Source organism: Porites lutea, chromosome 4, assembly GCF_958299795.1.
Source record: "Porites lutea chromosome 4, jaPorLute2.1, whole genome shotgun sequence".
Classification (NCBI taxonomy): Eukaryota; Metazoa; Cnidaria; class Anthozoa; order Scleractinia; family Poritidae; genus Porites; species Porites lutea.
In genome coordinates this window covers 46207422-46233410 of record NC_133204.1, presented here as the reverse complement: position 1 = coordinate 46233410, position 25989 = coordinate 46207422, and the positions used below count along the sequence as shown (strand labels likewise).

At 37.3% G+C, this 25989-nt stretch overlaps 2 protein-coding genes across 2 annotated transcripts in view; one reads left to right on the top strand and one right to left on the bottom strand.

Annotated features, from left to right (window-relative positions):
* Positions 1-209: 209 nt before the first annotated feature.
* On the bottom strand, positions 210-12593 carry LOC140933814 (bridging integrator 3-like). The gene is made up of 12 exons (XM_073383472.1): positions 12488-12593; positions 10835-10874; positions 7938-7978; positions 7471-7532; positions 7013-7092; positions 6649-6702; positions 5654-5694; positions 5401-5461; positions 3688-3768; positions 2290-2352; positions 1017-1088; positions 210-505 (listed from the first exon to the last, which is right to left on the bottom strand). Exons 1-12 carry the CDS (start codon positions 12493-12495, stop codon positions 356-358), a joined length of 753 nt encoding a protein of 250 aa, XP_073239573.1. The 5' UTR covers positions 12496-12593; the 3' UTR covers positions 210-355.
* Positions 12594-12729: 136 nt separating this feature from the next.
* Positions 12730-25989, top strand: part of LOC140933813 (uncharacterized) — a 29838-nt gene continuing 16578 nt past the window's right edge. Inside the window, exons 1-11 of the mRNA XM_073383471.1 lie at positions 12730-12956; positions 13032-13211; positions 16746-16893; positions 17503-17796; positions 18355-19585; positions 19676-19710; positions 21141-21193; positions 21763-21822; positions 23449-23570; positions 24627-24733; positions 25610-25708. Coding sequence (XP_073239572.1) covers positions 12761-12956; positions 13032-13211; positions 16746-16893; positions 17503-17796; positions 18355-19585; positions 19676-19710; positions 21141-21193; positions 21763-21822; positions 23449-23570; positions 24627-24733; positions 25610-25708 — 2525 coding nt within the window. The 5' untranslated portion in view covers positions 12730-12760. The remainder of the gene's footprint in view (positions 12957-13031; positions 13212-16745; positions 16894-17502; positions 17797-18354; positions 19586-19675; positions 19711-21140; positions 21194-21762; positions 21823-23448; positions 23571-24626; positions 24734-25609; positions 25709-25989) is intronic.

Here is a 25989-nt window from a genome sequence, read left to right as displayed (position 1 = left end):
GGCCCAAGCTTTTTTTGACCCCTAAAAGAGACCATGTTAAAACATAGACAATATCAGCCGCGTGCAACCCTAAACAAGACCTTCACGGCTAAATATGATGGCGTTTTGCGCAGAACACCCTAAGTGAGACCAAAATGCGAAACTTACACCCCTAAGGGAGACGACGAGCATCCCAACCCCTTTCATACGCGGAGTCCCCCCCCCCCCCCCCCCCCAGGTGAATTTTTTGTTAGATGTTCCGTAACGATTAAAGGTGAGAAAAGGACCCTCTTATAACGGTTCTCTTCATAGCAGAACAAGCCGAGCCGGACATAGTCTGGTGAACAGGTCTGATGTAATGCTCCGTTATTACAGGTCAGCCATCTTCCACAATTGAAAGTGCCTTTATTTCTGCCAGTTTTTGCTGGAGCTGTTGTTGACAATCCTCGTCCGAAAGTTCTTTTTTCCAGCCGAGTTTGTTTGTGAGGTCTGAAAGGGCTTCTGATGCTTGACTGTAATAACTGGCCTATGAACAAACAGAATAAAAATCTTTGCATTAAATTCTGGCCGAAGAAATCTCTTCTTGAAGGTGTGGATGCCGAAAGCGTTTGGTTTGGTAATTGGCAGGTATTTGCCCTTCTTTTCTTTGCCAACATGTGATTACTTTATTCAACTAAGACGCTTACTCCACTTTTTCAACCAATCAGCAGTAGAAATTCAATACAAAATGTCACGTGCTTGCATGCTTTTCCCGCGTTTACCTCTCATGGACTCGTCGTCACCGCGCGCTTTACAGTTTTTCTGCTGTGAAACTCGTAGTGTCGACTTCAATAAAGCACGTCTAGGCACTAGCCACGTCTCAAGGCTATGCGTCCACACCAGTTCGTGCAAACGCAGAAAACGAAGGCGTTTGCTGTTGTCTTTCCGTGAACGACATAAATCCGTTTAGGTCGTCCCTGTGTGTTAACCTATTGTGGAATGTATAGCAACCATGACTGAGATAGCACCTGCCAGGTTCGTAAAAAAACGAAACTTACCCCAGATCTGATCATAGCTTCAAACGAAGGTTCAAAATAGTCTATTCTACCCTCTATTAGCTGAGGCAAGTCCTGCGACAGATAAAAAAAGAAAGAAAAAATAATATTAGGCAAACTACGAAATTTGGATCGATTACTAAGACTTTTTTTATGTTAAACAAATATATCTAGCCGATTTTATGGAAAAAGAACCTACCGAAATTGCAGCCATTTGATTGAGAAGGCCCAAAAGGCAGGATTTTTTTCGCCTGATAAGTAATGGTAACAGGACTGAGTGGAGTCCAATTCGGTCTGTAATCATACGAGTGATTAACAAAATCGGACGACCGCGTAGCGGGAGTCCGATTTGTTTAATCACGAGTATGATTACAGACCGAATTGGACGACACGAAGTTCTGTTACCAATTAATCATAACTTTAACAAAATTTGTGATATATAGGGCTCTTTTTAAATCAAAACACAAGAAATTCTAAGATTTTTCCGCTAGCAATGAAAAAAAAAAGCCATTTAAGCGCGCGCGTGATGGCGCGTACTGTCCAATTACTTAGGCATGACGCGTACTGTCCTATTAAACTGTCCTATTAAGGCTGAAATCAGGGCAGTTGAGAACCAATCAGATTTGAGAATTTTGTTATAGTTATGATTAACGCGAATATCTCACTAGCAAATGCAAAGGAAAGAATAAAAAGAAAGAGCAAGGAGAAAGAAAGGAGGAGAAAGGGAAAAAAGCGACGTTTGCACTACTTTGAATGTAAAAAAAACTGCTCGGCGAAAGAGGTTTTAATTGGCGGTAACGCTTTCCAAAATCCGGCTAGAGATATATCTTGCGCATAACTTATTTCAGTCGCGTACCAACTCTCTTTGCATCGTTCAGTGAAAAGAAATAGATACTGGATGTACTCTCGGCAAGCCATATACGCCTGTTTGGTGGATTGGCGGCGAAGGGAGGGGAGAAAATCTCTATATCCACCACAGAAATGATTGGAAAATCTTTAAGGTTCAAGGGAGAAAGGGGTCTGAAAGGTGAAATTAAAAGGTAAGAAAAGGTGAATTAACTCCAAAGGGGTGGAAGGGGTCTTAGATAAAAGTAACTTCCGTGGGGAAGGTATAGAATTTTAATAGTGAGCGCAAACAAGAAAAGGCTACGATCAAACTTCAGCCTAAAACACCACAAGGATGAGCTAAACCATGTAAATAAAAATTCGAAGGATAAAATTGCCAAATTCGCAGGGATATTTCATCATGGAGACATTCTTTAGAGAGTTGACCTACCGCCAGCATGACCGAGTTCTGTTTTTCATAATCCTGTTTTGCTGCCGCCAGCGCTTGGTTAGTCTACAGAAACAACAACAACAACAACAAAAATCAATCGTTAAGGTCACATATATATTCCATTGAAGTTTCTTCACGCTTGTTTTGTAAAACTTTATTCATAGATTAATTCTGATTGTTACTTAATTCAGTAAAAGACCAATTTCCCACAGTGCTCAACTTCACAGGAGCAGACAATAGGGTCATTTATACGAGGAAAAATAAGACGCGTCTTACATAACACGCGTCTTAAATAAGACGCGAACTTTCCGTATAAACGGCACATTTCGTCTAAAATAAGACGCGGCTTAGCTAAGACACGTCTTATTTTAGAACAGCCCTTAACACCTGTTCTTAGATAAGACACGTCTTAGCTCGTCTTAGCTATAATTAAAGACGAGAAAAACATCGTATAAATGACCTTCGCGTCTTACATAAGACGGGAACGCGTAGTACGCATGCGTTAATTTTTGGCGGGAAAATTATCGCTTGCCCCGCGGTGGACTGGCAGGCCACTGGCAGGCTGGCGGGGAAAAATTGTTTACAAATAAGTACAACGCGTTTTCTTTTCCTTGTCTTTTCTGCTTTATTTTTTTCTTCGCTCAAATACAATGAGCACGCCATTAAAAGTAAAAAGAAACACTTGGTCCATCGCGGAGGAAAAAGATTTTTTGTTATTATGTAAAGAGAAGGCGATAACAAACCTCCTGGACAAATGCGTGACATCTGCTGGTGTAAGTAGACCGTTTTAACTTGAAACTATCACAATTTATATTTACTAATCAAATTGCTATATTCGTATCATAAACTTACACTTTAAAAGTAAGTTTAAGTATACAGAAGACTTAGATAAGACATGCTCGTATAAATGGTCCAGTTCGCGTCTTATTTAAGACGCGTCATATTTTTCCTCGTATAAATGGCCCTAATGTTATAGTACAAAAACTGTGGGTACAAAACACAGGACCGGACATAGGTTACAAGTGCAGGTCACTGCTCTATTGATAAATAACTGAGAGAGACAGTTCCCCCTTGAGCTAAAACTCTTTTTCGGATTGTCATTAGGACTAGGAGTACACTTTTAGTGTTATTTATTTACGGTAGCACAGTGACCTGTACTCTCTAACCTGACTTGTGACCAGCTGTGATATGCTATAGAAGTATTACTTCATAGCTTTTTTGGGAGGATACTGTTTCTTAAGATCAACAACGTTGTAATGCCTGATGAGTGTGTCAGTTTTGATTACACGAAACAGTATTGTTGCAATAAAGTGATGAATTACTTCTGAAGGCTCGAACAATATCACTGTAGTAATTCTTAGACTATGATGTATGTAGCTAAAGGACGTTGTTTCTCACCGCATCTAATTTGGCCTGATTTTGAGGCGTTTTCTCCCTTTCTTGCAACTTCAACACTTTAGCTTGGTATTTCTGGTAATCCTTTAATAAAAAAGAGAATTTGAGACAGGACTTTAGCAAACTTTTTCCCACAAATAAATTTTCTTAAACGTTATGTTATCTTACCTGGCATTTTTCACGGAATATAGGCCGTGTATCATTTTTAAATCAGCGGTGTGCTTTGTAATGATAACAGGACTGAGTGGAGTCCAATTCGTACAGGTAATCACATGATTTCGAGTGCAATTTGGAATAAATAAGCACGAGTAAATTTTTTCAAAGGCTAACAAAATTGCACGAGCCCGTAGGGCGAGTGCAATTTGTGGTCTTTGAAAAAATTTACGAGTGCTTATTTATTCCAAATTGCACGAGAAAAATCATGTGATTACTTATTAATAATATTCATGAAAAAATTGCGAGATAGCTTTAAAATCTCTTTAATAGGGAGTCAACCCAAACTACGTGCAAAAATAAATTATTCAAATGCTGCAAATATCATCACACGTGCAGTCAAAACAACATTTTGCTCGATGTTTTTAAAGTTTGCAAGCTGCAGAAACGGGCTGAACAGTTCATGGAATTGTTCAATGTGTTTGAAATAAAGATTCTGGGTTATTACCTCGAGTTTTCCGCTCTTGCAGAGAATTTCTTCTTCCTCCTCTGATACTTGTCGAGCTTTGTTTGGGCGCTTACCACGGCCAGCCAAGCGAAGCTGTTTCGCTTTTTCCTCCAACACCTCTTTGGAATAACTACATTCTCGGTCACGTACAATGGACAGGGTGCAGCCTTTGTTCTTTAAGTGTCTATCAAGCGATGCCTTCATTACTTTAAGGCTTTCTGGTTCATAATCTTCACCTTTTTTGTATTGTTTACTTCGGCGTAGAAATGCTCGAGCAAAGTGTTAAGCTCAGCCGGCTCATAATTTTCTATTTCATCAGTAATTACCTTACCTACGCACCAATTCTTCCAAAAAGAGAGCCAAAAACCAGTCCTTTTCGCAGTGTTTTCCTTTTTAGAGCGGTTTTTCAGCTCCTCTACAGTTGTTTCGGTCGCAAAAGCAAATGTGCTACAAACGCCAACCATTGCGGTTTTTGCTCGAAACTGGTCCGGAGCGGATCAAAATTTTGCGCCATTTAGATGGCGCATTTGATTGGCTCTCAGTGAGTTCCTTTGTTTTTTAGCCTATCAGAATGTCACGTTTGTTACTCTTTTCTGCACTAAATTACCTTTTTTCTGCACTCAATTACCTTTTTTCTGCACTGTGTTACCTAAAAACTGCATTCCTCTTAGCCAATCACAATCGAGAAATTTTTTCATGTATATTATTAAGGCTGAAATCAGGGCAGTTGATAGCCAATCATATTTGACAATTTTGTTATAGTTATGATTAAAACAAAAATACAACAACCGTTGTTTGTTAATTCATAGGAACAAACAACAAATGAAAAAAATAAAGTGTTCCTGTAAGGATGTAACTTATGATATATATTTTTTAAATATTTATTGAATACATCCCTCCCAGCAGAAATGAAAGCCAATAACTTTGTAGCTTACAGGTACAGGACATTGATTGACTATTTGCTTGAATTTCAATTTCAAACTTTAAATTTTGTATTAACAGGCCACACTTTATTCAGCTATAACTTCACCTTTTTCAAACCGGGCTACTTATACCTGCAGTGCTTGGTCTCTTCTTTTTATTGCTGCATTCACACTGGGAAACACACCACTAAACCTGGATTACAACAAAAATGCATGTTTGATCAATTAAGTGTGGACAACCCAAGGAACAACTGTTTATCTACGATCTTCAAACTAGTTTTAGGACACACTATGTTAGCATACACACAAGCCAAAAAGCATTGGAAATAATTGAATGACCAACAACATCTGAAATAAATCCTAACAAAGAACACAAAACTTTTACTTTTTCATCGGCTCCGTGACAGTCTTTTGGTTTCTAGTTGCCTGGAAAAAAAGAACAAGAAGAAAAAAACAATCATGCTTCCAAGGGATGTTTTCCACAAAGTTAAAATGAGAGTTTGTCATAATTTCTGGGCTCAGGAAGTGTAGACTGCGCTTTCTTCCCTAGAGATTACTGATACACACATGGAAAGATGGAAATCATAGACGAGTTAGTGAATATCCATTGACACTGCCGGAAAGAGGGTCTCATATCAGTAAATTTACCATGTTTAATAGGTCCAAGAGAGTGAAGATATAAAATTTGCTCCACAAAGTCACTAAAAATTTTACCGACATCTGTATGGTGAGAGGCAAGTTCGTGCCCCCTACTATACAAACATCTGTAAAATTCTGCAAATTTGTGCAGCTGCATCTTCATTACTTTCCAACAAATCAGTTTCACACCAGAAAACTTTCCTAATTTTAACGCGTTCTTTACAGCTGTGTAGATAGATTTTCACTAACTGTTCCCAGACAAACGTTGAAGAAAATCTTGGAAGGGTCCATTGAACCTTATCCAATTCTCACAAATTCACTGGGCAGATCACTCTTTGTATTCAGCATTTTCCTGGATGATTTTAGCCCCAGGGTCCAGTTGTTCGAAGGCTGATTAGCACTTAACGGGAGGTTAAATTTAACCCTGGTTTCTTTTTCTTGTGTTCAAAAGCATTTTCTCTGATAATTTTCTCTGTTATTTTTAGAGCTTCCAATCATCAACTTGTAGACAAAAAGAATTAAAACTGAAATGCTTTTTAAGCTTTCAAATCCAAATTCAAATCTCGCACTAACCCTGGGTTATCTTAACTCAGCTTTGAACAACTCCGCCCAGAGCTTTTGCACCCTTATTTAGCTGGCTGGCTTTTGTCCGATCTGAAATTCTATTTAAGTTTCACTTTTGCTGTTCAAGAATTAAGAAGCCAACGAGGGGATGATCTCCAATACAATTAACCAACGTACCAGTTCCTGCCTTAGCTCATCAAGCTTCTCAGCGCATGCAGTGCATTCTTGCAACTGTTAGTAACATAACAAAGGAAAAATATCAGATTGATTAACATGGCAATAAACAAGAGTGGTTCTTAAAGCTTCATGAGTTGACCAAGAATCTGAATATATAATTTAAAATAAGTAGTGCCAGAATTTAAAAAATTGGTGTGTTACAACACCTATTTTAAGAGAAAGTGTGTGGAGGAATTCACAGATGTTTAATAACTTAGTAATATCTTAAAAATCAGGACGGAGTCAGTGACTGAGCATTACTCAAAGTAGACTAAAACATCTTAGGTTTAAGTATGATAAATAGTATTATTATCAATGACATTACCGGTTCCTTGAACAACTCATCTTGTGAAACTGGACTTGTCGTCAGATCCTGATAAATCTTTAGTTCAGCTTTTGACAGGGCTAAAAGAATCAAAGGTTATTATATTTGTTATGACTGGTTCCAGAAAATATTTTCTATACACACGTCAAAAAGGGTGGGTCACTGGCCCAGGATTATGGGAGAAAAGAGGACATGCATGAATCTAAACTGTATGAATCTAAAGTATGAATGTAAACTGGAATTTCTAGAGGGTAGAGGTTGGGCACAGAGGTTCAAACTAATAAACATTCCATTAGAAGGTACTGGGGGTGCATAGAATTTATGGAGAAATGATAGATAGGCAGTATGCCAGTAACAGGCACTTTGCACTGATGAACAAAAGACTACCAAAGAGTGTAAACCTGTCTTTGTCATTAATCCTTGAGTGCATACCATGTAAAGTAATAATATTATTTTACCTGAAAGAGCATCTCCATGTTTTTTGGTGTCTTTATAAATTTTCTTGGTTGCTCCTTCCAATCTGAATAAAATTGATAGAAAGATACACTGTTATGCCAAGTTTTTCCTCTACTTTGTTTCTCTTCACTACCTTGGGCTTAACCAAATACCAGTGTTCGTTCAATAAATCTGACAATAAACAAGAACCAGTGAACATTTAGATTTAGTCTTAAAATTCACTTTTGATTGTAACATGCACAAATTGATCACGTTAGCAATTTTTTGGTCCACTGACAGATAAAAGATTCTCATGGCCAAAATATGAAAGTTAGAGAAAACTATTGGGAGGCGTTCTCTCTGCCACTTTAAAGGATTGCAGAAATGTGAAAAATATTTCTGATAAAGTCAACCAACATGTTTATAATCAAAGTACCCATAAAGCAAGTCTAAAGTATCGGTATAGCATAATTTTAAACGGTGTACTTACTGGTTAAATCTGGCTACCTCCCTTTCAAATTCTCTATCACCCTAGAAAATTAGTTAAAATGAGTACTGATATTAATTGCACATAATTCTTTCACAAGATCAATGCTGCTTTGCTATAATGAACTGTGTTATTTGCTGCATATTATCTAACATTCCTTGTCTACTGCATAAAGCCAGAAATTTCTCAATCATCTGTGATGATGACATGATGCAAACAGGTCTGTTATCTTGAATGATAAAGAGAGAAATTATCTTGATACATCAATTAATGTTGAAATTCATCACACGGATTTATCCCACTTCATTTTTCCAAGTTGTGCTTTAATTCAGGGGAAAAATAAGTCAACGGTAAATTAGAATTCTGCTATAATATTTCTTATGATATATTTTAAGTAAACAGTGCCACACAACCTTAAACAGTGTCTCACATTGAAAGAAATCAAAATAAAAAAATATATACCCATCAACACAAATTAAAACAAGACCAGTTGAAAAAAATTCAGCTCTCACAGAAAAGTAAAATCTTACCCAAAGAGTGTTGTATTTTCTTCGTACTTTTGATCTTCTTCCCATGCAGCTAAACATTATATTTTAAATTTTCCACAGATTCAAAACAAAGTTGCACCAGCTTGCGGAATTTCCGATGCTTTGATCAAAATTGTTTACAACTGAATTTACATAATATACTTGTACTTTTTTCTGCTTAAACCAAGTATTTGATATTGAAATAATCTCCTCTCCTTTGACTGATTTTGTGAACTTAATATTTTTAAAGACTTTTAGTGTCCTGAACATATCATTGAAAGCATTAGTGAACTTGAAAATTGGCTCTGATTAATAATTAACAAGATCAGTGTCTTGATGAGTGGTACTGTGGGTAAAATATTTTACACCAGCTGGTTTCAATGCCAATTTTGTGATGTAAATAAAACAAAAAATGTTTGTAAATTGTGAGAAATCCGACAACAGTTTTAAAACATGCATTATCAGGTAGTGTATGTATATTCAGAACTGCTAAGTAAAATCACATGCCTTGGCACTTTCAGGAATATATTGGAAAAGGTTAATCTAATGGAAACAGATAATTAACAAAATTTGTTACAAAAGTTAAGAGAAAAGTCAAGCAGACAGAAGACAACACGTTACCTAATACATATCACCATTAATTGACAATATTATAAAATTAGTCATATTTTAGTAAACTCCAAAGAAGTCAATAGTATGCTTGAAAATTTAATGTCTGACAAATTTAGGAAAGAATGCCCACAAATAATGCACCTTCATAATACACTGTAGAAGCCTGAAGTTGAATGGAAAAATTCATACCACTAAGTCATCCAAATTAAAATATATATTTTCTGAACTGGTTAGAATAATTTTTTAGAGTGCTCAACTTTTCAGGAGCAACAATGCAATTTGAAGATAGTTCCAGGCTTCAGAGTTTATCCATAGCTTTATTGCCACAGCTCTGTTTAGTATGGCCTAAAGGTGACCACACTCATCAGGCAATTTTAGTAAGTGACTAGTTAAGAGCAAACCAGTTTGCTCCAAATCACTTTTCACTGGTTGGAATATACAAATGACCAGTTTCAGCCAAAAAAAAACTGTTGATGAAAGCTACAACCCTGGACAAAACCTGTTGAGACAAATGGCGAAAATGCCTATTTTTTCCTGTCATCTCGGCAAAAACTGAAACCTCCGCCAAATGAATGCCCGATTTCCCCCCTCCCCTTATCCAAAGTTGTTTAGGATAGCATGGCAGTTATACGCGTTGGTTTTTAGACCAAGGCAACTTTGAATAGGGGGTGGGGAGGGGGTTTATTTTTTGTGTTTAGGGGAGACGGGAGTAGGGCGCAAAAGTTAGAAAATAGATGGAATTGTCTCAACAGTTTTGTCTGGGGTTGTAGTCTTAAATCACCCTTATAAAATTGTCTTGCATGCACACTGCATAGTTCATGTCAATGGATAACTATTAAAAGAACAAAATCCATACATATGTACTTGGGTAGAGGGATTGAGGGAAATAAAAGGAAAAAAACACCTTAAAGTTCAGGGATGAATAAACTGTGATACATTTCTCTAGAGTGTTTCCCCAAGCCTTGGAGTCAAATATGAACTCAAAGCATATCAAAACAAATTGGTTTATTATACATGTTATTAAAAGAGTCAGCTTCAACTTAGAAAGGCCAACTCCCCCATGAAAAAGACAGGGATGCTGTTTATCTTGCTTAGGGGTGCAGGTATAAATTTCATATTTTGGTCTCACTTGTAAGGGTGTCCAGGAAAAAAAATGTTTAGTGTTACTCATAGAAATATCACTTAGGTTGGTTATAAGAAACAAACAGGCACTGTTACACTCAGTTGACGGCAGCAGAGAGGTCTGAGAGACATCTTAATTGCAATAAAAAATCACCAGAGTTCTGAAAATGGTTATCTGCCTTTGCAAGTCTCTTTAGAGTGTCATATTGGGCTTTCAAGCAGCAGCAATATAAGTCTTCTCTAGGGTGCATACTGTATTTACTAGAATAAGTGCTGTCCCTGATTAAGCGCCACCCTTGAATAAACGCCACATTTGCACAAAAAAGTTCATAAGCAACTAAGCCCCAATGCAATCAAATTGAAAAGAAGAGATTAGTTTCTGTCAATTACTGAAATATTAATCAACTTTCCAGATGGACCTGTTAGGGAAAATCCGTTGATATTGCTAGAGAGAGTGCTTTATTATTAGTAAACTAACAAAATTTGAAAGTGATACGTCTTAAGGATCGATAATTGATAAGGGCGCTCTTTCCAGTGGAGTTGACCTGTAGATTTTCACTAACTTGAAACTTGAACTTGAAAAAAACCGTGGAAAGGTCTATCTTTAGAGACGTACTAAACAAGCAAACTTCTACTCACCGTTTGCTTCGGAGAGGGCTTTGATTTCCTGAAGGGATTCCTATTGTTTAATGAAAAGCACATTGCATACATAATGGGTGCAAATTTGGCACATAAATTTACAACTAGCTAGTATTTGCTTGTCATGTGGGGTTACTGGTTGTTTCGATACAAAGTTGTCTTGGTACAAGTTATTTCGATACAAGTTTACTCACTCGGGGTGTTAAAAATAGTGCCACATGCTAGAATTAAGTTAAAGAATGAAAAATATTCACCCAACATGTTTTTCTTGCTCACATGCAAACTACACTTGTAGTGAATAAACAGTATGGTCAAGTCCCCCAAAAGAAATCTTGCCTGACGTTATGCCACCCCAAGTTTTTAGTCAAGTTGCCTGAAATGCTGAGTTATGTTGCCCAAAATTTTATCATGCTCAACATCCTATTACACATTTATTGCCCTTGTTTCGTCTCATCGAAGATTTAAGAACGAGATATGTTTATCCTTTATTGTGCTTGTTTCATTGTTCAACAAGGGCAGTTAAAGAGCGAGATACAGTATATTACACATAAGTGCGCTTAATAGAGCGGTTTTCACTTGACTGTCGTAAAACCAAAACCAAAGTAAATACACTAGCCAACCAAAGGGTGTAGTAAAACCAAAACCAAAACCAATTCCTCAATTACTTTCGACAGTCAAGTGAAAACCGCTCTATACTGCTTGTTTCGTCTCATCATCACTTAAAAAATGAGGCATGTTACACATTCATTCTGTTTGTTTTGACTTATGATGGTTTAAAGAAAGAGATGTATTACACACACTCTTTATTTAACAAAAATTAACTTTGTTTCTCTGTGCACTTCACCTGATAAAATTTGGGCGACATGAAACAGTTCCACGTATTTGGCTTAAAGAACCAAGAATACAATAAAACCCCATGACTAAGAACTTGGATTTTTCCAAGTTAGCCTAAACAGGTTCTTATATAAATGGTAGTTAGCGCAAATATAAGCTAGTTATAAGTTTCATATTTTCTGACGAAAAAAATACAATGTAGGTAAGAGTATTTTAGTGGTTCAGCTTATAATATCTGCATACCAAATTAGAAGTTATGGTAAAACGAACAGAAAAAGAAGAACTTATTGGATTTGTAATTGTATCAATGACAATTTTATTTGATTTAAACATAATTGGCATTAACATTATGTTGCAGCTATGTCTACCCATGTCTCCAAAGAGGATTCTAAATGTCGACTTATTATTATCTTATTTGCCCTAGTGTGCAGAATTTTTTCATAAATTTTAGAAAATAAAAGGTTTCACCTTTTAGGCTAAACAGTAGCAGGTAACAGGTTTGTAATCTTAAAATCCAGGTCCTTAGTCCCGGGGTTTTACTGTATTCGATCACCCAAAATGTTCTCCTTGTTCACAAGTAAACGATACTTGAAGTGCACGAAATTTTTGTGCAGCTTTACTGCTTGAGTTCGTATCGAAACGACTTTGTAACCCCGGGTTTGTAACAAAACAACCGGTCCTAGTCATGATCAGCTGTGTTTATGAAACGTTAGTGTACAACTGAATCAGGTGTAGTACATATAAATAAAAACATTAACTTGAAAAAAAAATTGTCACTCATTATGGAGCTATAATCTCGTCTTACTACGTTGTACTTACCAGCTCATTTCAAATCATATGAGTTCTTGCATCTTTTCCTCTACAACTGGGAAAGAAAAACAAGTCGTAGTAAGAGAAATCGACAGGAGTCTGGAACGAAATAACCGAAGATTTCGTCGTACGGTACCGCAAATTTCCGAACCTCCAGCTGTTTTTGTTTACTACCGAATAAGGACAAAGTCGGTTCGCGCCGAAAATGGGTCATTGGGCCGCGCAACCACTCTGGTCACATGGAATTGCGAATGTGTGAAAGGGCTCCATCTTGTCTGTAGCATGAAGGAAGAACAGAGTCTACGAGGCGGTAAAAAGGGAGCACCTCGTAGTCGAGGAAGAGGGCAAAGAAAAACTTTTCAAAAGACAGACTTAATGGTAACCTTACCGAACGAAGAAAGCAAAGAATTTCGCCTCAAACCGCCTGTGAGTTCCACCCAACCACGAAAGATCGTTCGAATCAGCCAAAATAAAACTGGTGAGCTTAAGATATGTTTACCTTGTTAAAACAAATTCGAATTGCTCCTTTTTCTAAAAGCAGCTTCTATCCTAGAATCTACGGATTTGGAAAAAGTGACAGTCAAATCACTTGAGGAAATTAAGCGTGAGAAAGAATTGAGGAAAGAATCGGCTGTGCTTTCGCGCTTGTCCATCCCTTCATTGCATGATCCTGCTTCCAAGGTCGCTAATGGCAGTGCTGCAGATAGTGCCGAGAATGATGTTAATGGCTCCAGTAAGTATTTAGTAGGGTTAAACCCTTAATTATATAGAAAGCAAAGAATTTATCGGGCATTTTGAACCCCTTCTAGATCGAAAATAAGTCGTGAGAACCGACTATCTAAATTTACGCTCCTGTCATCACGCTGTTTGGATGGTTAGGCTGCGTCAGCGTCCCACATTTGCTCTAGCTCTAGACAACAGAAATTCAGGAGCTAAGAAGAAAATAAAAACGTGTTCTGTGGAAAAAAGCAGCTTTATATTTTAGTTTATGAACCAATCTACTCGTCGTCTAGCACAATGCATTAAAAGCTTCTCTTTTTTAAATTAGCCCAGTTTCCCGGCCAAGGTTTCTATGGTACATTGTTGTTTCGCCATGCCGGTCTTCTCTTTACTGCAAACTAGACCCCAATGGGTGGGGCCTATGGGCTGCTATCTGTGCGATGCAGTGGTTTAACCCTTTAAGGTCGCTCGGCCCAGTATTTTTGTAGGTACACCTTCCATCTTTGAATCTCTTATACTTAAACAAATATGATCTTTATTGTAAAAACATAACACATGTATTAAACATAGATTGTGTGGTTCCAGAAAATATCCATACCCCTGCCCCCCAACGGAAGATCATTGGAAATTCCGAGGGGGAGGGGGAGGTTCAAAGGCAGTAATTTTCGAGGGGTGGGGGGGGGGGGGGTTCATGGGAAACTATTTTCCAAAGGGTGACAGACCACTTACAAAACATTGAATGCAACGTACTATCGATCTGAAGCACAAAAACATACCTACGTACGTTGTTTTGAAACAAAAGTCAGTACTCCTGGCCATTGACATGAGGTTAACATCATTAGGTTTAATGTTTCTGTTTTTCTTTGAGTTAGCTAGCGCTACAATCTCCAGAAGAACGATGTGTCTTTGGAACGAAGTCGAAAACGATTGAAAATGGCAGACATGACTGGAGTCTTGTCTTCGTCTTGTTTTCGTCCGACCAACATTAAAGTGCTTTCACTTCTGTTCACTGAGTATCCCTTTTCGCTACCTTGACATGCAGGACACACATTTTTGATAGGTTTCATGTTTTATCAGTTATTATCGAGGGTAGTAACTCATGAAAAATGCGATGAGACGAGAGTACTTTCGTTCCCATTTCTTGCTCGACCTTCACAAGGCCCGGCTACCTGGCTAGTAACTTCTGCAATCGTGACGATGTTCACAAAACCTAGTGCGTTGGAATGTACGTGTTGGTGAAGTTTTCGGCCCTTAAATAATAGTCAACCTGAAGAAACTGACAAAATGTGTAGAAATATAAACAGCCAGACAGGCACCTTGTAAGTTTCTGGGTTTTTCTTGCTACCGTTTGCAAAGTTGGTTAACATGGTTTAAGCGGGTGAAACTTGCGTTCTCTTCATAATGTTCGTGTCGGAGTAAACACAAAAACGTAGAACAATCGACGTTTAAACTTTGCAACCCAAATGTTTAAGCTTAATTTATAAGCTTACATAAAAACAACACAGACATAATTTGCAAACGTGATGGCTAAAAAGCTAAAAGTTTGGCTGAATAATAAACTTAACAAACGTTTACGCTGCACTGTTGTAATAAAATTCTACCCTATTTTCATTACTGAGTTAGTATTAACTTTCCTTGTTTTTAAGTACCCAAACTACTTTGAATTTCCAAAGTGTGGTAAGTGAAGTCCCCATTTAAAAATTCTGGAAATTCCTGGGGGGAGGGGGGGTCATCAAAGACCCCCTGGAACGGAAAATCCTGGGGGGTGGGGGGGTGCTAATCAAAGAGTCTTCCGTGGTGGGGGTATGGATATTTTCTGGAACCACACATTAAACTTTATTATGACACTAATTTTTGGGCGATCATAATACATATCACATGAAAATGATGTCACAATAGTTTTAGCTCTAAATCGAATTTTTGCCGTCATCGACATTTTCTTTGGAAATGCTTTATGCCACCTATGCTTTGGGTACTTGTCTTCTGTTGTGCAAAGTTTCACAAAAATCTATAAGATGAAATTCGAGATATGTGACCTTTCACAGGAAAACGTACACTAATGGCGTTCCGTTAAATGGGTGAAATGCACGGATTCCGAATGGGTTTCAAACAGCTCACTCACCCGTTTAAATGGGTTCAACGAACAGCTGAACGGGTTATGAAGTATTCCAAATGGCTAACATGAGCAGGGGAACTTCTTTTTCACCTGTTTGAATGGCTTCATCAAACAGCTGAACGGGTTGTGAAGGTATTTCGAACGGCTAACACGATCGGGCAAATGGCTTACACACCCATTTGAAAGGGTTAACAAAACAGGTGAACGCAGTCTTGAAAAGTCCTTGTATTTTAAGGAAAGTCCTTGAAAAGTCCTCGAATTCCATTTTTACTTGAAAAGTCCTAAAATTTCTGTGTAAGTCCTTGAAAAGACCTTGAATTTTCTTCACCTTTGAATGTAGTGGCCTGGAAAGAATTTTTTGATGCTTTTTGGTTGTCCAAGATAGAATGTAAATCACAGCTCAGAGAATTTAAAGGTTATTTACATATTTAGTGGCCTATGTTTTATGCAATAAATAACTATCAGTTTAAGACAAGTGAACTGAAAAATGTAGAGAATTTGGTGAAGCAAACAGTTCAAGCCTTAAAGTCTTATTAGAATATACTGGGAATGTGTATTGTTGTACAATCTGTGAAATTATATTCCTGGTAGGTGGTCTTTGAAAATCTAATGTAGTCCTTGAAACATCCTTGAAAAATGGTAGCAATTTTTTGTATGAACCCTGTCTAAACAGATAACTGTAAGTTGAGATCTCATGCCAGAAATAGGTAGTCTGTGTGGGCAGTGACTATATTTTTGTTTAGTCGTATTGCTGTAAGAGGAAACTGGGTAAGATTTCTGTACAACCCCATCGTGTATTATGCATGCAGCAATTTCATAGTATTTTTCCATGAATAGTTAACATGAGTAGAGTCGAAACAATCATGGATATGTCGCTTTTATCAAACTAATCTGCCAGCGAGTCCGCAATTGAGATACGTGTTTGACACAAAGAAATTGTTTTAAATTGATGTGCTAAAAATCATTCCCGGAGAAACATGGGATGACCTGTTGAGAATTGCGATGGATTTGCCCGAAAGTCAATAAAACTGCCGTTGAATTCATCACTTGTGATTTTCACAATCCTCTGTGAAGTAAAAGTCAAGTGTTAGACGCACCAACTGTTAGATCATAAGAACAATCCGTTAGAGTGTTGAAAGAAATCGTTAAAGCGTTTAGACAAATTGTTAAAACGTTTAGACAAACCGTTAGAGTGTTAGAAAAACCGCTAGCTATCTGTTAGTTTTGTAAAGGATAACAAATTATCATTAGTGTATGTTTTCCTAAAGAAGAAAGTTACCTATCTTGGGGGCCACGTTGGTGACCAGGTGTGAAAATTTAGTCGCCACTGAGTAAAAGCTGGTCGCATTGGCACAATGTCGAGCCCTGTAATTGTACTATATTGTAGAGTAATTATTATATTATTATTATTAATTATTATATTATCTGCAGAGCCAACTTCCTCAGCAAGTGTACCTGGTTCAAGTACAGCTAAACCAAAGCTAAGAGACTTTTCCATTCCTCTTAAACCATTACCAGCCCAATCATCAGCCAACTGCAAGATATTGCATGCCAAACCCCAAGTTGCAACGGTCTCAAGGTATGTTTAAAGTGAAATCTGTATTTCTTATCTTTCAAATAACCCTTCCTTGGATCAATGTATCACACCCCAAGAACCCACCTTTGATACTTTCGCTTGTATGAAAGTGTTTTTTGCTGCCAGTTTACTAGCTTGTTGAAGTTCTAAACGGTCACCTTTCTAGCCATAACGACCAAAAAATCTACAGTAGAACTGCGCTAACTCAAACTCGATAGGGAAACAAAAAAAGTTTGAGTTAGCTGGGATTCCAGTTATTTGCATTGATTGAATGTTCAATTTGCCATGTTTATAATTGACAGTTACTAATTTTTCAGCACCTCAGTGTATAGTATGGTGAAAATTAAGTTGCTTCATCGGAAACAGTAATGTGATTACGCATTCTTTTGATAAAACATTTTCTGTTAGCTGCAACAATTTTGAATTATAATCAGTTGGCTGTAGTTGGAGTTTGATTTCTGCTGAAATTGCATGAATTTGAGAGGTAAATAAACTTGATATGAAATGTCAGTCTTAAAAGTCAAAATTTCTCTGTGAGATTTGGTAACCTGATTTGTTATGTATCTGAGATATAATCTGAATTATTCTTCCTATGTTTGTCCTTTCATTTAGTCTATCACAAGTGGAGGAACATGAAATGGAAACTCGTGAGGTGCGGATGGATTTTGACAGCAAATTGGCTGAACAAGATTTTGATTACGTTGATGATGAGGAAAGTGACTCTGTTGAAGACTATGATGAAGATTTTCTGCTAAAGGAGGATGAAGAAATAGAGATGGAGGGAGATTCTTCGTTGAAACAGTCTCTGAACTCCAATTTCAGTTCCTATACAAGTGATGAGCCAGAAGATGATGAGATCTCCCTTCATCCTGATGATTCACTGTTCGATGAGGAGGATGAACCCAGGTTAGTTTACTTCATCACATGGTTATGTGTTTTTTTTGACAACAGTACCATGTGTCTCCCAAACCTGTTTGGCCATTTTACTTCTGAATAGGCCCTTTGTAGTTTGTCATTCATTTGGTACAAACCTGCCACACAGGAGAGCAAGGTGCACGCAGGTAGGATACAAACAAATGGCTCACATCGTTAATTTTAAAATGGTAATTTCCTTTGTTTGTCTACTCCCAGTGCATCTCTAGTATGGCGGTTTTGTACCATGCGAATGAGTATTTGCAAAGGGCCAATTGGTATCCCCAAGGATTTTTTCTCTGATTTTGTTTTTGCTCATTGTTTCTTTGCAGTCAACATATAACAGGTTTTCAGTTACAATGCACATGTTACATGCACAGGTTTTCAGTTAAATGCACAATGTGCAGGTTCCCAAGGGCTGGTAGCTATCCATTTATTTTTCCAGCAATTTATTCTTATTTTTTAGTGACACTTTGAGAGAATGATAGTAAATTCTATAACCAAAAGAAGTAACAAATGTTAAAAAATTTTCCTTTACCATTCTGCCATCAGGTCATCAAATTCCAGGACATTAGGAAGAAGATCAGGCAGTCAATCAAAAGATTTAAGGAGTCAAATTACTGATAGACAGAAAGGAAACTCCACTAAAATGATCAACATAACAGTTGGCGAACCTGAAGGTGATGAAGTAAAGGATGAAAGGCAGGGCATGTCCAAGTCCTCAGAGCAAGATGAAAGTCTGCTTAAAAGGTCAGAAAACAGAGAAAGAGATTCTAGAAACTCTTCTCATAAAAGGTTAAGTAGAGAACGAGATAATAGGCACGGACCGAGAGACTCTAGACATTTTGTTGACAGGAGAAAGGGCAGAGCTCAGTTTAGAGGTTCTGTTCTCATGAGGGGTAAAGGTAGTCATGGATCAAGGCAAGCTCCAAGGAAAGGGAATGTTCCTAATGTTTTTCCTAATACAATACCTCCACTGCCGTCCCTTTTGGGACATGGTGGTGGTCTCCTGCCACTTCCTAGTCCTGCTAATATGGGTTTAGTGTCCCAGATACAAAGAGCTTTAGAGGCTAACATTGTGAATAATTTAAAAACTCAAGTGGAAATGCTGACAAACCCTCCTCCAGTACCGGGAGAAATTATAACAAACTTTGATCAAAGCAAGAAGCATACTAGTGTTTTGCGTGGGGCTCAGAATGTTCCAAACGACTTCAGGAACAGTGGCCGGCATTCAGCAAGAAGAACTCATAACACTCAGCCGAAGCCTTCAAGTGTCTCTAAGCAGTCAAGTATTTCAACAGTTACTCAACCTGCACAGATATCTTCTCAGCAAAATGACAACAAGGGCAGAGATATTCCTAAGTGGTTACAGAAGACATATAAACAAGGTCAAGAAAGCCAAGCAAATGCTGTGAGAGGTCTTATATCAACCAAAGATGAACAAAATACTGCTGTGTCACCGAGAAGCAAGAACACAGCCACTGCAAAAGAAAGTTTTGAATATGGCCACAGCAGTAGACCAATAATTGATTCAACGCTAACCCATCGTTCTCCTCATTCAGACAGTAACATAGAGAGGCAGTTGTCATCAAATAAAAGGAGAAGTCCATTTCATGCTGAAGAAGTGCCACATGGAGGTAAGATTGTGGTTGCAACAAGCCCAGAAGGAATACCTCAGCCAAGAATGCAGAATAGAAGTCCCAAGCAGTTATACCCCGAACAGTTTCAGACAGGGAGCTATTTGAGCAAACCCTGGCATTTGCCAAAACAAGAGCTTGAGGAGGTAGGTAATAAATGTGTCAAGCCTATTTTGGATTGATGGACTCATAAATCAAACTTGTAAAATGACCCTTTTTGTCCTCTTATTTTTCAGCACCAAAAATTGCATCAACTGGGACATGTTAACAGGTATCCAGGCTACACCTCTCCATTCTTAAGATGTGAAGCTCATATGATGATTAAATAAAACTCAAATATCTGTATGTTACTTTACTCAAGTAACATTATATAAAACGATATTTCATATTAGTAAAATCCAACTAGTGGTCTATTATCAATGCTGCATTCTGGTTGGTTACTGATTGAGCTACTACTGATTGGTTACTGATTGAGCTACTGATTGAGCTACCACTAGGCTATATGTTATAGCCCATTAGTAGCGAAAAGTGCGGGCTTTTTGGCGGCAAAAAAGGATTAAAATTTAGCTTTAACTAGCTAAATGTTTTATTTTTGACCAACTAGTTGGATTTTATTAAAACAATTATTCCTCTCGCCCTCATGGCCTCTGAGTCAATAGCCCACTTGGGCTCGAGGAATAACTGTTAATTATAAAATAACTAAGGAAGTACGCGCGCTCTGATTGGCTGAGAGGAGTGTTTGCATGAGAGTATGTAAACATGGTTGTAACGTCAAGATGTTTGCTTTTCGTGCGCTAATCACCCAAGCACAAATTTGAAAAAGGTTTTGAGTTAAAAAACTCAACATGTTTACTTTATTTACCCATTTCCTCGTCGGCTGAAACAGAGAAAGAAACATGCGAGAAAAACCCATATTTTGGCAAGCTTCTTTTTTGCAAAACAAGGACTGATTATTCATACAAGCTTTGTGTACAAGACTTCGTGACTGGTAAGAATTTCTCTTTTAATCAGTGCTCTAAACAAGAGAGGTTTGCTTTTTTTCTCGGGAAAGTTATTTTATAAAAGCAATAGGAAACTTTTTTTCTTGTGTTTCCATATCCTGATATAAACACTTGAGGGGTTGGGAGAATTCTCAACAGTTATGCAAACCCAACTCTCGAATTCTCCCAACCACTCTTGTGCTTATATCAGGCTATGCAAACATGGAAAACATTTAATCTATTGCTTAAATGGTACATTGTTTTTGTTATTCAAATGTACCAACAACAAAAGCAACTTTGATTGGCACATTTATACCAGTAAGTGATACAATGCAAAATATTGCAAAAACATGAATAAATTAAAGTTTTGTATCTAATAGAAGCTGCACATGCAAATTCATTTCTGCTATAAATTTTGTGTATTATTTTGAAGTGAGGCTTTCTCTGACACAACCAGGGCTATCACTGAGATTTCAAGTTGCCTGGTGCATATAAATACAGCAAGTAAGGATGGAATCAAACTGTTAGGGATTTCTTTTTTTCCTCTTTTAACTTTCCCATGAAAGTAGCAGAGGGGAAATCTAGTGTAACCATTATAGATAACTTTGACATTTGATTTGTGCAAAGAAGAGAGATCTTCTTACGTGTAAACATTACATGTATATCTTGGTTACTTGTTACTGTATTAAGATAGTAGTAATTCATATGTGTTTGTTTTCAGCCAAGACCATCTAGTTGTTGTTGAGCCAGCTTCTGTGCAGCAACAAATCAAAGGTACAGCACTGATAGGATAAGGTCTAACAATAACTTCTGTTTAATGAATCATTGGTTCTTGGACAAATGGAACTAGTTTAGGAACAGAGAACCTGCTGACCAGCTGGTATGTCAGCTGAGTTTTTTTCACAAAAGCAGGCTTGGAGTTGGGAATTTTGTTGAAATTTTAACTTTTGTTGTTGGAAAAACTTTCAAATAATTATGGTAGTCTTTACAGTAAAGCCCAAATAAGGTAAGAAATATAAGTAAATATAAGCAAATTTTAATCTTTGTATGTGCAAAAATGTTAAAATACATGTAGTGCAATCTAGCAAGTACCTTATTCTGCTCAAAAAGAACTCTGAGCCATGTTTTTGGCTCATATACCAATGCTATCCATGGGATCTGGGCTACAATGCAGTTGGTTTTCCTAATGTTTTCTCCATTGGATAGTGATTTATTTGGTGGATAGTGTTATCCACTTTGTGAACAGCTGGGGCCAGTTTGATTGATACCATATGTACAGTCAGTAAAGTGCTGGTTATTAAGGTGAAGTAAGTGTAACATAATTTGCAATCAATTTCTTTTAGTGGACATTCCTGATGTGTCATATGACTTGGTCAATGAACTATTGCAAAATGGAAATCTGGGTAAGATTTTTGATAGAATTAGTAAGCAGTATTGTCTCCTAACACATGGTTCGTGCAATCTTGAAAAGGTCTTGAATTTTACTAGTGCTCCTGAAAAGTACTTGAATTCGGTTTAGGTCCTTGAAAAGTACTTGATTTCTTTATTAGGTCTCAAAAAGTCCTTGAAATTCACAACCTCATCTAAGCCAGAGACCTTTCTCTGTAAAATTAGATTATTTTGCCGAGGAAAATTTGGCTTATCCTCAGTGTAAGAACTTGTATAACTCACTGGAAATGTAAAAACATTTTTGCGCATGAACAATATTTTATTTCTGTTTCTTTATTTTAAATTCTATTTCTGTACCTCAGATGCAGTTGCAAGTCATACCAAGTCATTTTGCAAGGTTTTGTTGTGGAAAGTAGTATAAAATTATGTGATCAACAGTGGCCGAAGAAGTAAAAATCGTGATTGACTCTATGACGTGTTTTAGCGAATAGGGTGATCATAGGGGGTTGAAGAATGCCAATTTATGAAATAAATCTTAGTCCTTGAAAACTGTTATTATTTTGTCCTTGAAATTTAGTTTGCCGAAAGTTGCACGAACCATGTTAACAGGTAAATAGATACTGAATAGATGTTCAGTTTTTTTAGACAGGCATAGCTAGTTTTACAAAGCCTACTAAGCTTGTTGAAAAAATGGTTCCAAGCCATGATATGCTTCCAGAGTTCTCAACAGCTTTCTTCAACTGATGAGATCTATAGAAAGTCATAACAAGACAGTATTAATAAAAATATTTATTCAAAATATTTCTGTTTCTGATTGGTTCAAATTCCAAGGCAAATTCTTCATAAGCAGCTAGCCCTGACCAAGATTAGAAGGCATTAGTTATATGTAAATAATGACATCAATAGAACAGCATTAATGGCCGAAAAATGGATGGTAACTGAGAAACCCTGGGAACGAGGTTCTGTTGTTTTGGTAGAGCATTACAAAATGGCGGTACATTTTACATGTTTTGTGAAGAAGAAATAGCCATACTTCTGCCCAGAAACATAGGAAGAGCACCAAGAATGCAACTCAACAGACAACATCTGCTATTTGGAGAATATCTCCAGAACTAAACACCCCTTTTTCTCCTGATCTTACCAAAAAACCAACAAATAATGTTTTAGCTTGTTCTTAATCAAGTTTTTGATTGAACGTTAAAACAATTATTGGATTGGGCATTTGTGTGACGTGAGGAATTATTGACATCTTAGACGGTGTTATCCAGCTCAAGTTAATTGGCCTCAGTAGATGGCACCCTCCTCAACCTCCATAGCTCTTCAGATCATACTCAGCCTCGTCCATTAATTGCTGTATAATAATAAAACCTCTGCCCTTTAACTTTTTCATCAGCTGCTTTTTAAAAATTCTTAGCCAGGCACAAATTGTACATCTATTGCCATGATCAAGCTCACCTGTTCTCTAACTTAACCACACATCAGAATACAGTCACCTTTTTTCTTGTGTTTGCCTTATGATTTCCCAGCAAATTGACCCCAGTCCAGGCTGGCAAATTGCATTGTGAAAATTTGTCAAGAGAACTTAGAAAAAGTGCATTTTGATCTTGAGAGAAATATGGGCCTTGCTTTTCTGTCTGTAGGTGCTGCTTGGCAAATGATTGAGAAACTTCGCAGTATGAATCATCCCCCTGATTTGAGTGTTCTTCAACATGTCCTCACGTTGTGCAGTAAACACTTGCAAGACCCAGATGTTGCTGCACAGGTAGGCACTTACAAAAGGTCATGGCACAGAATGGTTCATAAGTGCAGGTGCTCTTCTGATGTTGTTAATGGTACTGGTTTTCACTTAGTACAATGGTACTCACTTAGTACAAGTGAAAACATAGACTGTTAATTTTTCCCCTTGTATCTGGAGGTGTACTTCTTTTATGTATAGCCAAAGACTCGTGATGTTAGTTAATATTGCATCAACAAAGCACTTTCCCATGCCTTTATGAAAATACTTAAGGGCAGATTTATAGGTAGTTTTTAAGCTGTCTCTTCCACCATAGACTTAGTTGCATTTTTGCTCACTTGATCCATCAATCCATCAAGCTTTCTAGTTTCTTTCAGGTCTCCTTGCCACTTTGTCTCTTTTTTTTTCTGGATATTTTACAGTGTAATAGGCCACTTGCACTAAGAGGTCACGTGACCAATACTTCCCTTAAACAATTAGTTGGAATCCTGCTGATGCCAAAAATTGACAGAGCACATAAAAATTATCTTACACCCGAAATTTAAGAGGAAAAGAATTTAAGGGAGATATTTTATGGCACTTTGATTTTTCAACAAAGTAGTATGATTTGTATTGGCCGCCATGTTGGGCATACTCTTGCCCTCCAACATGGCGGCTAAAACTAGTTTTTGCTTACATCTTGTTAAACTTTTGATAGTTATACTCAGATGTGCTGCAAACGTTACCACATCATTTTTCAACATTTTCCTTGAAGTTTAAGTGCAAAATTTGTGTTCAGAAAGAAGTAATTCGTAATTTTCAAAATCACATTTTGGTCACATGACCAGCTACAAACTTACTCATTTTAAGACAACGGTGCAGGTTTGAAAAACCAAATCACTATTATTTTGTTTAGGATATGACCCACTAATCATTTTTTGAAGGCAAAATCATACAACTTTCATTTTCATAAAAACGATGTCACATGACCTCTTAGTGCAAATGGCCTATGTATCATAACATGTACTTCTCTATGCATAAAGTAATTAAGTAAATCAATATATTAATGAGTAACTTCATTACCATTGTTATCTGTCATTTCAGGTTGCTCACAATGCATTTGACATGATTGGTGGTATGGTTGTTCATCACAATCGTCACAACTATGAAACCCTGATCAAGACGTTGTGTCACTCTGGACAGTACATCAGGTTTTGTATTGTTTTATGTCATGAATCATAGTTTATCCACACTACCATTTTCTTTAGTTTAAAGCTTGTATGGGGCTCATCTTAGGGTTTTACCCACTGTTCATACCCTTTACAAAGAGGGAAACAGTGTGAAATGACTTTCTTGTGTTAGTTAACAGTAAATGATGGTACTCAGCATTGTACAGTGGAACCTCGATATATCAAACCTCAAAGTCCGCGGTAAAACAAACCCCTTTCTTTACCCCAGTAATACAAAGATATGAGAAAAAGAACCTTGATTTAACCAAACCTTGATGTAGCAAACAAATTTTGCCAGTCCCTTCCCTTTGTTATATTGAGGTTCCACTGTATTTGTTTATTCCTGCCAGGACGGGTGGATGGTGGGTAGAAGTAATAAGATAATAAATAAGGACATCAGTAGCTGTGTTTTTAGGTGTTTGTAAACCTATACAGAGTGCAAAGAAAGTTGATTTTTCAGAATGCCAGCTAGCAGATGCTGGCCAAATAATTTCATTTCAACTAGCCCAGAAAAAAAATTGGATGTTATTTGAATTCCCTTCAAAATACTTAACTTTCCTGTCGGTCAATTTAAGAACAGCGTTCACTTGCCCAGTAGCAAAATCCACCAGCCCTGGCTACTAGACTTTCTTTGCATGCTTCTACTATCAGTGACCCATCTTCTTGGTTGTCTGATACTGTTAAATGAAATGTAGTTTATTTTGTTTATGGCGAGACCTTTTGGAGGAGCCCAGTCGTCTGACTAGTAGAGGTGCCTTTTTCGTAGAGATTCACCATTTGTTTTACCTTAACACAATAATAACTTAATAAAGAGTTCACACAAAATGATCTGAACAGTTCTTTGTTATCTAAAACTAGGGCTTATGAGATGCTTGAATTGATGAAGAAGGATTCTCATGCACCAACTTATGATGTTTTTCTGGATTTGGTACAGGCATCAGTTAAAGACCCCGAGTGGTAATCTTTCTTTTTAACATAGCTGAAATGGTTTTGTTTAAGGTGCTATGTTCCCTTAGGAATGCCAGTATGAGAACTCTGCATGCACAGTACATTGTTTTGTACACTTCTGTCATTGTCGTTGTTTGCAGTCAGTCATTGCAAATAAGACTGTTCAAGGTTTTCAGTATAGCTTTGATAAATATCCTCTTTCTTGGCCAGTCTGTTGTTGTCAGTCACCTGCCAAGAGTGGGTTCAATGTCTCCCCATTTCATATTGCTCTTAGCAATGTTTCTGATTTT